The sequence below is a fragment of the Suricata suricatta genome, chromosome 6 (assembly GCF_006229205.1).
Source record: "Suricata suricatta isolate VVHF042 chromosome 6, meerkat_22Aug2017_6uvM2_HiC, whole genome shotgun sequence".
Lineage (NCBI taxonomy): Eukaryota > Metazoa > Chordata > Mammalia > Carnivora > Herpestidae > Suricata > Suricata suricatta.
The window spans coordinates 82549440-82562280 of record NC_043705.1 but is presented as its reverse complement, the minus strand read 5'-3'; the positions used below and the strand labels follow the sequence as shown (position 1 = coordinate 82562280).

The following is a 12841-nucleotide window of genomic DNA, read 5'->3' as shown; positions in this document are numbered from 1 at the left end:
ACCTGAGCCGAAGTTGGACACTTAACTGCCTGAGCCACTGAGGCACACCAATAACGAATTCTTAAAAGAGAATAACATGAGTGTCAGTGGCTTCACACCAGTATTGTCAGGATTTCAAGGCAGGATTTTTCCTGGTACCATAGGAGATGAATAATATTATTAGATGAAGAATAGAAGAATTACCTTTAATAACTCAAGCTGAGAGTTCCATTTTTTTTTAAAAACAGAACAAAACAAAACAAATCTACAAATCTTACCTTAAGCTTGCGCCGAGCATTGAATTCTTGAAGCTTCTTTTGAGCAGTATCCATGTGTACAAAATTAGCTGCTTTACCTGTGACCCATGGGTGCTGGAGAGCTTGGAAAGTAGTCAGTCGTTTCTTAGGATCCAAAACAATCAATTTTCTAACCTGAAATGATAAAGAACCATAGATTTCTTAGGGCGATTTTTATGGTGACTCAGTCTTGCCCCTCAGCTTGTGAACTTCTGGGTTCTATTTTATTTTCTTAGCAATACCAAGAAATATATATTTAAAAAAAAAAAGCTTTAAAGCCCTCAGTGGTCACTGTAAGGATAGCTTCAGGTAGCAGTGGCTAAGGGGAGTCTCACAAGACAGCGGTGTGTCCCAGCCTAAGCTTGCAGACGGCTTTCCAAAGAAGGTTAGTTAAATAAACAGGTCCTGGCTTGCCTGTGGACTAGAAGTTGTCTGAAGGAGAACCAGCATCTGAATAATTCTAGGCTGCACCTCACGCCACTTAGAATTCAGAACTTGATGTATCTCAATGGAGATGGTATCATTGTGCATCCATCATGCTTTCTGTGGGGATTAAATGGCATCGGAGGGATAGTTCCATAGTCACGCTTATCCCATGACTATAATAAAGTTCACTCTCTCTTCTACCTTCAGGGTTTTGTAGGAATAAGCCTCGTGCTGGAGTAAAAGCCTATTTAGAATCAAAGTAAAGGTGTCAGTGGTTTAGGGGCATGATATGTGTAAAGGACTGAAGTCACCCCATGACAGACCATTCTGGAGGCTGACCCCTGAGGATGAGCAGATAATAACCTGCCAGGGAGATCAACAACCAAAATAATTTCTGGCCCTGGGCTCAGAAGGGGTGACCTGGAATGAGGCAGAGATTATTTGGAGTTAGGAGGCATGTTAAAGCCCAGTGACATCTCTTACCTACTTTTGTGACCCTAGACAAAGACCCACATACTAACGAAGTCCGTATGGACATTCTCCTAGGCCCTTTTCTTATATGATCTCATTTTGACCTTAATTCCTTTGTAAATACATTCTTATATGCATATAAAAAGGTTTCAAAACTCAATATAATTCTTTCAATGACCTTATCAACTTGGTACTATTAGCTCCACTTCATAAATGAGGGATGGGAGGAAGCACAGGAAGCTGTAGCACCTTACCTAAGGTCAGACAACGTGTAACTGGTGGAGGCTGTGTGCAAACTCAGGTCTGTCTCACCTTAGAGCTCATCTTGTGGCCACTACACCACTGTGCCTCCATGGCAGTCCATCAACCCCTCTGGCCTTCAGTGTGCTCATGTGGCAGAGGAGGGGCTTTGGGTGTCATAGGCCTAAGGCCTTTCTGACTCTGATAAGGTAGGAAACTCTGAACTTAGGCTAGCACAATCAGGCAGCAAGTCAAATAAAGAACTTGTATCTGGTTCTTCTTTTACTTCTTTTTGTAAAATTTGCAAACAAACGTGTGTTTGGGGTAAGAGACAAAATTTGTAGAGGGCAGAGATGAGAGGCTGTTTGGGCTAAAACCCTGAGAGGAGGGGGTGGGAAGTACAGGTGACTAAGGAAAATGAATGCACAGCAGGAAGTAAAAATCTGATTGCAGTCACAGCTATCACCTGTGGGATACGAGGCCTAATAATTTTATGTAAATGCCACCTAATTCTTAGCAACAATTCACAATGACATTATTTCCCTCCCATTTTTCAATGGTCCTTTTCCTCTTCCTCATCATTACCAGTACCTCATCCTCATGAAAATAAAAAGAACTTACTGAAAGTCAGTATGTTTCCCCAAATTCCACATGTCAGCATTAATCTTTACATCTGAAGATACAGATGCATTGAATTGTTAAAAACTTGAAGGTCCGAGAGACCCAGTGACCTTGCCAAGATTCAAAGACAAAGCCTCGCCTTGATCCTACAGCTCCTCTTATAACCTGCCTGCACCACGTCTTGGCACTCTTCCCCTGTTGACTTCAGAACAGATTCGGGTTCTGCTGGTAAGTACACAGCTGCCATTGTCAAGGATTCTTTTACTTCTGATGTTTCATAAATTTATTAGTTAGTTCAAAGGTAAGACTAGCTGAATGGGGGCACCTGGATAGCTCAGTCGGTTCTCTTTCTCAAAATAAAATAAATTAAGGAAAAATTAGTGGAGGGGTGCCTGGATGGCTCAGTTGGTTGAGCATCCAGCTCCAAGTTTTGGCTCAAGTTCATGATCTCCTGGTTCTGTGGGTTCAAGCCTCACATCTGGGTCTGTGCCCACAGTGCAGAGCCTGCTTGGGATTCTCTCTTCCTCTCCTTCTCTTTCCCCCTCACCCACTCACGCTCTCTCTCAAAATAAATTAACTTAAAAAAAAATCCAGCCGAATGAAGGCATATCACAGCTAGCCCTCTTATCCACTTAATTTTTATTAGAGATGAAAAGAAATGGAAGGTGGGCTAAGTGAAGGAACTGTTATGGAGTTAGTTGATGGTAGTTAGTTAACATGCATTGTATCCTCAAGTTTCACAACAATCTAGAGAAAGGTACTGGTATCATCCCAGAAAAGAAAACTAAAGCAGAGAGATTAGATAACAAGCCCAAGGTCACACCTCTAAGTTGTAAAGAAGGGGGCACTTTCAAAAGGGCACTTCAGGTGTGTCAGACTTGAAAAATCTATGCTCTATTTCCTGATTCATTGTTTCATTCAGTACACATTTACTGAGTCTGCACCATATGCCCACGTGGTACTAAGATCTGGGCACACACGCCTCAACCTCTCCCATAACTTGCAGTCCCATTAAGGAAGACGATTCCACAAGTAAATATAAGTAACAACCATCACTAACAAAGAGTGAGTCAGGGGCAAAAAAAACAATTGTGGCAGAAGGAACGAAGCAGGTATGGGAAGGAGGGACTGCTGAATGGGGGCGAAGCTACCCTGAGGGTGTCAAATGGCAACTGTGGCTTGACAAGAAGAGTTACTGATGCGAGAGGTATATGCATGCATGCATATGCTCGTGGACAGAGGGACAGTGCGAAGAAGAGGGTAGAAGATAGGAGGAAGAACAGTACAAAGCAGAGGAAAGTGTAACGGCCCCCACGCAGAGCTACCCTGCCAAGGGGCTGTTAGTCTGGTGCCCTGCTGTGAAGACAGACCAGAGGACAGTGCTGTGAAACAGGTGGCATGGGCAGAGTGACAGGCTCCTGACCAGGCGGTGCTGTGTAGATACCGTTACAGATTTTGGATTTTCTCCTAAAGGCCACAAAGCAGAAGAGTGACAGGAGGTGATTTACTCACTAGGCCCTTTCTCAGGATCTTGTGTGGCGAGCACACTTGAAAAGGGCTGAAGGGGATGGGAAGGCCACAGGGGAGGTTGTGATGGTGGGTCATGGGAGAGGACAGGCTCAGCAGGGGCAGTGGTGGTGGACTAGGGAGAAGTAGATGGATTCAAGGGGTGTTTAAGAGTGCAGGGCCTGACTGGAGCCAGGATTTGGGATGATGCCTCCACACATGCACACACTGCCTCTCTGCCTGGCTGTGCTGAAACGTCATGGTCTACAGGGAATTTGTTCTATGAAAGAACATGGGTGGGAAGATGAAAATGTTTGGAGGGAAAAGAGTTATCAGCTGGAAACCTGGATCATTCATTGTGGCGGGGAGCTGTGTGACCTCAGACAGTCCTTTCACCTCTCTGGGATTTAGCACCCTCATCTTTATTTTTTTATTTTTTATTTTTTTGGGGGGGACAAATTAGAAGATATTTTATTGCATCTCTATATTTTAGACCATATTTTATTTTCTTTTTATTTAAAATATTTTTTATTATAGTTTATTGTCAAGTTGGTTTCCATATAACACCCAGTGGTCATCCCGACAAGTGCCCTCTTCCATGCCCATCACCCATCTTCCCTTCTCCCCCACCCCCCATCAGCCCTCAGTTTGCTCTCAGTATTTAAGAGTCTCTTATGGTTTGCCTCTCTCCCTCTCCTTAACTGTTTTTCCCCTTCCCCTCCTCTATGGTCTTCTGTTAAGTTTATCCTATTCCACATATGAGTGAAAACATATGGTATCTGTCTTTCTCTGATTTATTTCACTTAACATGACACCCTTGAGTTCCATCCACGTTGCTACAAATGGCCAGATTTCATTCTTTCTCATTGCCATGTAGTGCTCCATTGTATAGATAAACCACATCTTCTTGATCCATTCATCAGGTGATGGACATTTAGGCTGTTTCCATGATTTGGCTATTGTTGACATTGCTGCTATGAACATTGGGGTACATGTGCCCCTATGCATCAGCATTCCTGTATCCCTTAGGTAGATTCCTAGCAGTAGTACCCTCATCTTTAAAATGAGGGAAACAAGAGATGACTCCTAACATCCCTTGGAGAGCTAGCCTTCCATGGTTTAAAAGTTATTTCTGTGTGTATTTTCTCTAGCTGATTGATGGTTAATGCTTTCATTCCATGCTAGTATCCCCTTAATTTTAGAAAAGGTGGACCATCTTCTCAGACGATATGTACTTCTTTTATACAAACAAACTTTAATATTAGCTTAAGTGAGATCTCAAGTAAAATAAGAAAAAAACAAACAAAATGAATAGAGTTTTTGTTTATGATGCTAGGGACGCATGATGGGACTTGTGTTACTCCTGGGGTATTTTAATAAGTTTGAACCTTTCTAGATGCAATGCTTTATTTGAAATATAATCAAATCTAGGTAATCTAGGCAAGCCAGGTTAAAATGGAATAATTCCGTGTAAATTATATTTGAATTCACCCAGTACAGCTGGCTTTATAAGCAAGGTTCTACATTGACTAGATGATAAAAACCCACTAATTAATACTGTAGTGTCTTTTAGTGTGTGATAATTCAGCTGGTGATGAGTCAGGCATATCTGTTTTTCATTATCTACAAGGAAAATGCATTAGTATGCATTTTATATGTTTTATAAAAATGTAATTATAAAGAAATAAGCATTAAGAGGGGCAAATTTAAAAAATAACATTGCCCATTAATTAATTAAAAGTGAATACAAAGACTGTTCTTCATTTTGTTTTGATTACACTTACCAAGTCCTTGGCATTTAGAGATACTTCATCCCACCAGGGGGAGATAAAGTAGTATTCACAATTCAGAATTCTCCTGAACATGAACTGATCACCTCTTTCATCATAGAATGGTTCAAATCCACAAAGTCTAGAAGGACAAAAGATAGGGAATAAAATGTCTTTAAAAACCTAAATACATTTCATTAAATTTTTGCAGAAATTCAGGGCTGTCCTTTTCACAGCTTCTCATTACGAACACCAGTCTACTGAGCATGAGTGTACAACTGCCTTGTTATAATTCACCTTTGCTGTGTAAATACACAATGATGCTCTCTGGAAGTAAGAGAAACCAATTCAGAATTTCTACAAAGTTTATAATAACATTAATAACTCTGACACAAAACTATAACAATAATTGCTAACATTATTACAGGCATTATGATAATGATTTTCTGAGGATTTCTTTTCAGCAGAAATTGAGAAGATGGATTGATTAGAGTTCCAATTTATAACAAAGGAGAAGACTTAGGATTTTGAGAATAAACAGACTAAGAGATAGACAGAAAAGATTTTTTCAGTCATTTTTATTCAGCCCTATTCACTGAATTCCACCACAGAAATCAGTAAAGTATTAGGTTTCCTTCCCACCCCAGTCTGGATGTCAGGGTGAACAAAGACAGGAGCTGAGACTGTTGTCAGGAAATGACCCTTAAACCGGACCGAGTAAACACATGGGCCAACAGCGATGAACGGACCGGACCGGCATTCCCTCAGCCCGTGTGTGACCCTCACTTCGTACATCTTAAAGACCTACATTCACCTTCATTTTCCAGTGGGGGATCAGTGTACAAATGAACGAGAAAAGTGGGGGAAAAGAAAAGAAAATCATCTCCAGCATCCTAAAGAGACAGGAAAAGTGAGATGCTAGTCTGAGACCACCAAAAGCCTCTCCTGTTCTGGAATCACTAGGGATCAAGAGGAAACTACAAAAACAAGTCCCTACAATGACATGGGTTGCACTGGACAAAAAATGGAAAAAGAATGAACACGTTAAAAAACATTTTCCTAAAGTTTTCCTTCAAATTGGTCAGGGGGTTGCAGAGCATGAAATGTTTGAGTGCTTTCTAATGCAGCAGGTTTTTAGGGAAAAGCATTTTGTCACATCCTTTGCTCAGGGACTGTTCTGTTGGGAGTCTTTGTCTCTTTTAAAAATCTGGAGCCAGCCAGGACAAGAAAGGCCTGGCAGTGTCAAGGCTTAGACCAGTGCATCCTCCTCTCCCACCACAGCCAGCCATCTGTGCCGAGAGTCCTGCTCCCGAATGAGAGAAGGGAGCCCACATTCACACCTTGACAAGGGGACAGCTCAGCCTTGCCTGGCCCTCCGGTGCCAACCACAACACTAGAAAAATATAGCCTACTGTTGGTTAGTCATGGAGAAATTAGCCAACGTTCCCAGCTTAGTTTAGGATACTCTTCTGTTTCCCTTTCTGGAAATCTAGAAGGAAAAATGACAGTTCAGAAGGCACAGTACTCAAAGGCCTTTCTTACTTCTCAAACATGTCTGTAAATCTGTGCACTGGTGACAAAAGTAAAAAGTTTATGTCATTTCAGCCTGAAATGCCAAAAATGGAAGAACTGTGACACAGCAATACACACACACACACACACACACACACACACACACACAGTGCAAAAAACCTTTGGAAATGGAAATATTTGAGAATCCTGACAATGAAAGTTGTTGAGGACATTAGGGTTAGACAGGCCAGCCATGTGAATGTCTGATACAGGGGACCTCCAGGCTGCTGGTCAGAACTGTAGTGTGGATAGCTGCAGGACAGAGTTCGAATGTCTGACCTTATCTGATTCTGATTCTGACCTGAGCATTGTAGTATCTGCTTTTGTCCAAAGGCACAAAGGGTTTAGGTGTAAAAGGCAGAGTGACCAGAATTTCTGTGAGAAACAACAAAATGGCCTTTATATCCAGTCTACTGTCATCCTTAGAAAATAGCAAGGTCACAGCACAAAATAGCTCAGCAGAACTTTTAATTATAGTAAAGGAGATACAAGGTCCAACGGCACGGTCTTGGAGAACCTGTGGCAGTGAACCCCGGCCGGCGAGAAGGCCATGGGGAAGGCTATGGCAGTGGTCACGGGCTACCACTGCGTACTTAGAACCAACACCTACTAATTAATGACCTTAAGTGAATCAGGGGAAAGGACTTTGACAGACTCGTATTTTCAGGGCTATAATGTTTCTCCAACAATCACATTTTTCCTTCTTCATTTTCCCTGCTCAGTGACCATGTTGTGGGGTTTTACTCATTCCATATTTCAGGTTCTCAGGGTGAATGCAACGTAGTTTCCTACCTCTGTCTCTCTGAGTTCCTGTACAACCTTAATGTTTACACCCTGCCCCCCGTCCCATCACATTTCAACATGAAATTGTAATTGGGTGGGCACACTGGTATTTTTGGGGCAAATCTGACCCATTATTTGTGTACTTCAGTTTTTTATTTACAATCACTAAGTGTGATATGTCACTTACCTAATTCAGGAGCCAACATTCTCTCCTGAGCATAAAAGTGACCTCAAATGTAAGCTGAAGGAATTCCATGATGTGGCCTTGGGAATTCAAAGCACTTAGCATAGGCAAACAAATTACCTAACAGTCTTGCATTTTCATAACAAAAAATATGTTTCTCCACCTCTCCAAATGCTTTTCAAGCCTTTACTATATTCTAGATACACAAAAAATTCAACACTGAAACTATCTTTTGACATTACATGGTAGCAGACAGCTATTTAATGGGTTGCTTATTAAACTGTCATGGCTACTGACCACTGAATATACCCAGGTGAACTTAGAGTTTACTAATTTGTTAGGGGGTACCCTAATTACTTTTTCCTAGTCCTTATTACCCAGATACTACACTTTCTAAGGTCACTATTAAAAAACAAACAAACAAACAAACGCAAACCTCTTTCTGCTATGGACTGAATTGTGTCTCCCTAAAATTCATATGTTGAAGTCCTAACCCCCCAGTGTGATAGTATTTGGAGATAAGGCTTTTGGGAAGTAATTAGGGTTTGACGTGGTCATGAGGGTGGGCGAACTTAATAATGTGATTTGTGTCTGTAGAAGAAGAGACACCAAAGAGCTTATGTCTGCAAGTTAGGAAGAGAGCTCGCGCCAGGACTTGACCTCCTGGCACCCTGATCTCAGACTTCCAGCCTCTGACACTGTGAGAAATAAAATTCTGTTGTTTAAGTCACCCCAGTCTGCAGTATTTTGTCATGGCAGCCTGAGCCAGTTAATATCCTTTCTTTCATACCTTCCAAAATCTTTATAGATTTGGATGTTATAGGTCCTAACAAGTAACTGTGCAGCGTCCTCTAAATGGCAACCAAATCTGCGTGTTTTAAGTTAAACTCTAGAACTCACTGGTGTCTTTCTTCTGTAGCCTTTCTTTAGCAGTCTTCCCAGACACCCTTCTGTTCTTGCTTACCTCCCTCTTATTCCTTTGCAATTCCATAATCCCTTTAGCAAAACTCCTGAGACCCCTTGTTTATTCGCAGACAGGAGCTCAGGAATGGAATCCTGAGAGTGAGAGATTAGCCCAACTTTTTTCTACCAGAGAAAAGTTTTCTCTGAGTTTAGGGTATTCAACTCAAGGTCCTTGAGGACCTAACAGAGACAGAAAACAAAACTGATAGCCAAATTGCATTAAAAACATTGCTGACAAGAAATGCACCTGTCTGGAATTGTTTAAGATATTAAATAGCGACTTGCTCTTTAAAAAAGGACTAATACTGTATTTTGATGAGATGCAAAGAAGTAAAATAAGAGCATGTTTTTAATAGTTGGACTTGAGTTTCACATTCATTACTATCATCAAATAATGAATTGTTCTCCAAATCTGCTATACATTGCACGTCTATCTGTCACCGCCAAGTGATACAGAGGAAAGTTCTGGACAGTGGGGTGCCTGGTGGCTCAGTCAGTTAAGCATCTGACTCTTGATTTCTGTTCATGGTTCATGAGATCAAGCCCAGTGTTGGGCTCTGTGCTGACAATGTGGAGCCTGCTTGGGATTTTCCCTCTCTCCCTCTCTCTCTGCCCCTTCCCTGCTCATGCTCTCTGTCTGTCTCAAAATAAATAAATAAACATTATGAGAGAGAGAGAGGGTGAGGGGGAGAGAGAGAGAGAGAGAGAGAGAGAGAGAGAGAGAGAGAGAGAGAGAGAGAGAGGGAGGAGAGGGAGAAGTCCTGGACAGAAGTGATCATTCCAAGAAAATTATAGAATAAAAGGTAATGCTTATTTTCAGGAAATTCTATCACTAGCTACATTTAGTATGCCATAGAAAATTACAAAAGTCAAAAAGTAATCTTGCTTTTTATGATGACTATAAATACCTAGAAAATATTACAGCAAAGGCAACTAGTACGCATAGAGATTGCTTTTCTTCACTTACAAGATGTAGGTGATTATTCCGACAGACCACATGTCCACCTCAGGTCCATAGGCACAGCCTCTAAGGATTTCAGGTGCTGCAGAAAGAATGAATATTGTGTTAAATTGGAGTTTAAATTTAACATTTACATCTCAATAATAAGCAACAGGTAAGAAATTAACAGAAAGTTCAGAACAGTTTTGTAACCAATTTTGTCTCCCCAAACCAAAGTGTGAGACTACAAATTCTCATGTCTATTTTAATAGGAGAAATTAAAGTCTGTGTTTGGGGTGCATAAAAATAAAGGTATTAACTTTAATGTTCTACATTGGAACATCATTCAAATCAGATAGAACTGCATCTCTGCTATAAAAGATCTCTTACTTCAGAGGGAGCTTTGTACACAGAAAAGAAACACAAGTTTGGCACAGGAAGGGGAAAAATGCACAGTTATGCTACCCTGAGACCTAGATCTGCTTGGAGCATGTGGCATCCATGCTCACCTGTATTTGACAGTGTGGGGGGGAGCGGCCCGGGCAGGGACCGGGGAGGACAGTGGAAGGGACTGGGAATCTCTGTGCTGGACTGGGAAGTCTCCATGCTCCCAGCACATGTCCTAGTACTGAGAACTACTCGTAGGTCCCCAGAGAGAAGCCGTCCCCAGTCAGTCTGGAATTATGAACTGAGAAAGGGATCTTCTCTGTGCACAATGAGCCTGCTCCTATTAGCCCTGCCCAAGATGGTAAACATGGAAGGTCTTCTCAGCCATCAAATGGCCCTGTAGTATAGAATGATGAGATCTTTTCTGTTTTTATTATCTTGGAGCTGTGACAATGGAGAGTTAACTGGGTCCAGATGTTTGCACCAAGAATTGGAGGTGTTGTTTGTTTGCCTAACAAAGGAAGAAAAGGAGAAGAGGGAGTTTTATAATCTATGCAGAAATAAGGCTCAGACCTATATAGCCCCAGAGTGGCCTTTCCTATTTTCAACAAGAGTGCTGTAGATGTCAGTGGGTCTCGGAGGGAGGAGCTGATCCAATGCTGAAGGCTCCTTGAGGGAAGCTTTGAGGATGAGGGCACTATCCTCCTCCTTCCAGCAGGGGGCAGGAGACCAAGGGAGCTGGATTCCCCCCTATCTGCGGGCTGAAAATGTCACATTCAGAGTAGGTCATCAAAGTGGGCCCTGGAAGGCCACTATCCTCCTGGAACTCTGGATTTGACTTAGAAGAAGGAACACAGTGGATTTTCCAGTGATGTCTTCCCATACTATCCCTCCTCCCCCATCCTTCTGCAATCACGATATTCTCTTCTCTGCACAAACTGTGTTACATAAACTACAAGAGATGAAGAGCCCATAGGGTGAAACGAGAGTGTGCTATATAACACTCCAAGCAGCAATTCAGCAAGATGCACCCTTTAAAGAACGGTATTTGGGGCCAAGAAGTTTTTCTCATCTATAGGCATATTATTCCTAGAAATTTTTTCTCTTCGAATTTAATTAACATAATTAAGAAAAAAGCACACTCATTGCCAACACCATTCACTCCTTCAGGTTAGCTTTCGGTTTCCAGGGCAATCTGTACCCCACATATGGTTCCTTTGGGCCTCAACACTGAGCTCACACTTGCAAATGCTTTGCTCATCAGAATTCAGAGGAAACTTTGGTTAGGCTGCCTCTTCCAGGAGGGGCACTATGCTGTCTGTGTCACTGGGAGGTGCTCTAGTCAGAGAGCTGGATGCATGCGCATTTAGTAGGATTAACCCTTCCCCACTCAGGTCTTCCTGTCAGTGAAGTGCTATCAAGTCCCACACTAACATTTAAATACACAGAAATCTGTTGGGGAGAGTCTTTTAAATTTTCTGGGACTTGTTTTTATCTCTAAAACCTAAGTGAATTGGATTAGCTAATTTCCAAGTACTCTGAGTTTGAAGCTGCTAGCCACTGTGATATTACTGGAGGGGTCATTACTGCCAGTTGAAGCAAGAAGACAGGACGGACACTCTGCTGAATTCCCATTCCTCCTGCTGGAACATCCACTGTGTGTGCTGCCCCGGGCACACCTACTCTATTGGCTCCAGTGCTGTCAAGCCTCCCCTCTGTGCTGTCCAGAGGTGGGCACGCTGTCTCAGAGGTCAGGTGCTTTTTCTGGCCATTCTTTAGAGCTCCCAGGTAAGTGCCCAAATGAAGTGATTACCATGGAACAAAACTCTTTCTGAATCCACTTTGTAGGGCATCTGCCTATCTGACATGGTAATATCTGACCTCCCTTCACAGCACAGGGTGCAACCTTAGCCTGCAATGTGGGCAGATCCCTGGTGTGAAAAGCTAAATTTCCATGGTGAGGTTAACTGAGACAAAAGGAATATAGAATGTTTTTGCTCTCCATAATAAATTTCTCTTAAAAAAGAATTTATGATATTTACTAATCATAATACAAAATTTGGGTGAAACAAACCCTAAGCACTTAGATCCCATTCACAGAAACCTTTAAATATTTTCACAGTTGCTAGTTACCATGACCTTGACTTCAGGACCAGCAGAACACACTCTTGTAATCTGTCTGAACCCTTTCCAAGAGCCAGAAGCTTTCCAGAATACGTTTCAGGCTCCAGCATACCAGCGGTACAGCTCTCCTAGGTGTCAAATGTCCTTGTGGTGGATTCTACAAATTTGTGATTTTATTAAGGTGGAAAATACTTGACTACTTCCAACTCGGTTCAGAAAAAGATATCAGCTAGTCCACCTTTTAATGCTACAAGCACTTCCAGGTGTCCTTTATATCTTTTTTCACCTCATTGCCCAAACAAATAAATAAGTAAAATACAGTAAGGGAGAAAATCATTGCAAGGTGTGATCCAGTTAAAAATGTATATAAAATAATTTAGAATCATCTTTTCTAAAAAAAAAAATCAATAATCCTTTACTGATTCCTCTGGATGTCTTCTAAGTGGATCCAAGTTTTGTGCCACTTCGTAAACTTACCTTATCATTCATGTTTCTGCTCAGTAACACTACATGCCACAGAGCTCATACTCCAATCTCCAATCCAGAATAATTTGGTAAGTTGTCTTAGAATTGCCTAGAT

At 41.8% G+C, this 12841-nt stretch overlaps 1 protein-coding gene across 3 annotated transcripts in view; it reads right to left on the bottom strand.

Moving 5' to 3' along the window:
* Positions 1-12841, bottom strand: part of CAMK4 (calcium/calmodulin dependent protein kinase IV) — a 209398-nt gene that overhangs the window by 11951 nt on the left and 184606 nt on the right. For all 3 annotated transcript variants that reach the window (XM_029942690.1, XM_029942691.1, XM_029942692.1), the window contains 3 exons: positions 9778-9853; positions 5324-5450; positions 258-410 (listed from right to left, as the gene is read on the bottom strand). In XM_029942690.1, coding sequence (XP_029798550.1) covers positions 258-410; positions 5324-5450; positions 9778-9853 — 356 coding nt within the window. The remainder of the gene's footprint in view (positions 1-257; positions 411-5323; positions 5451-9777; positions 9854-12841) is intronic.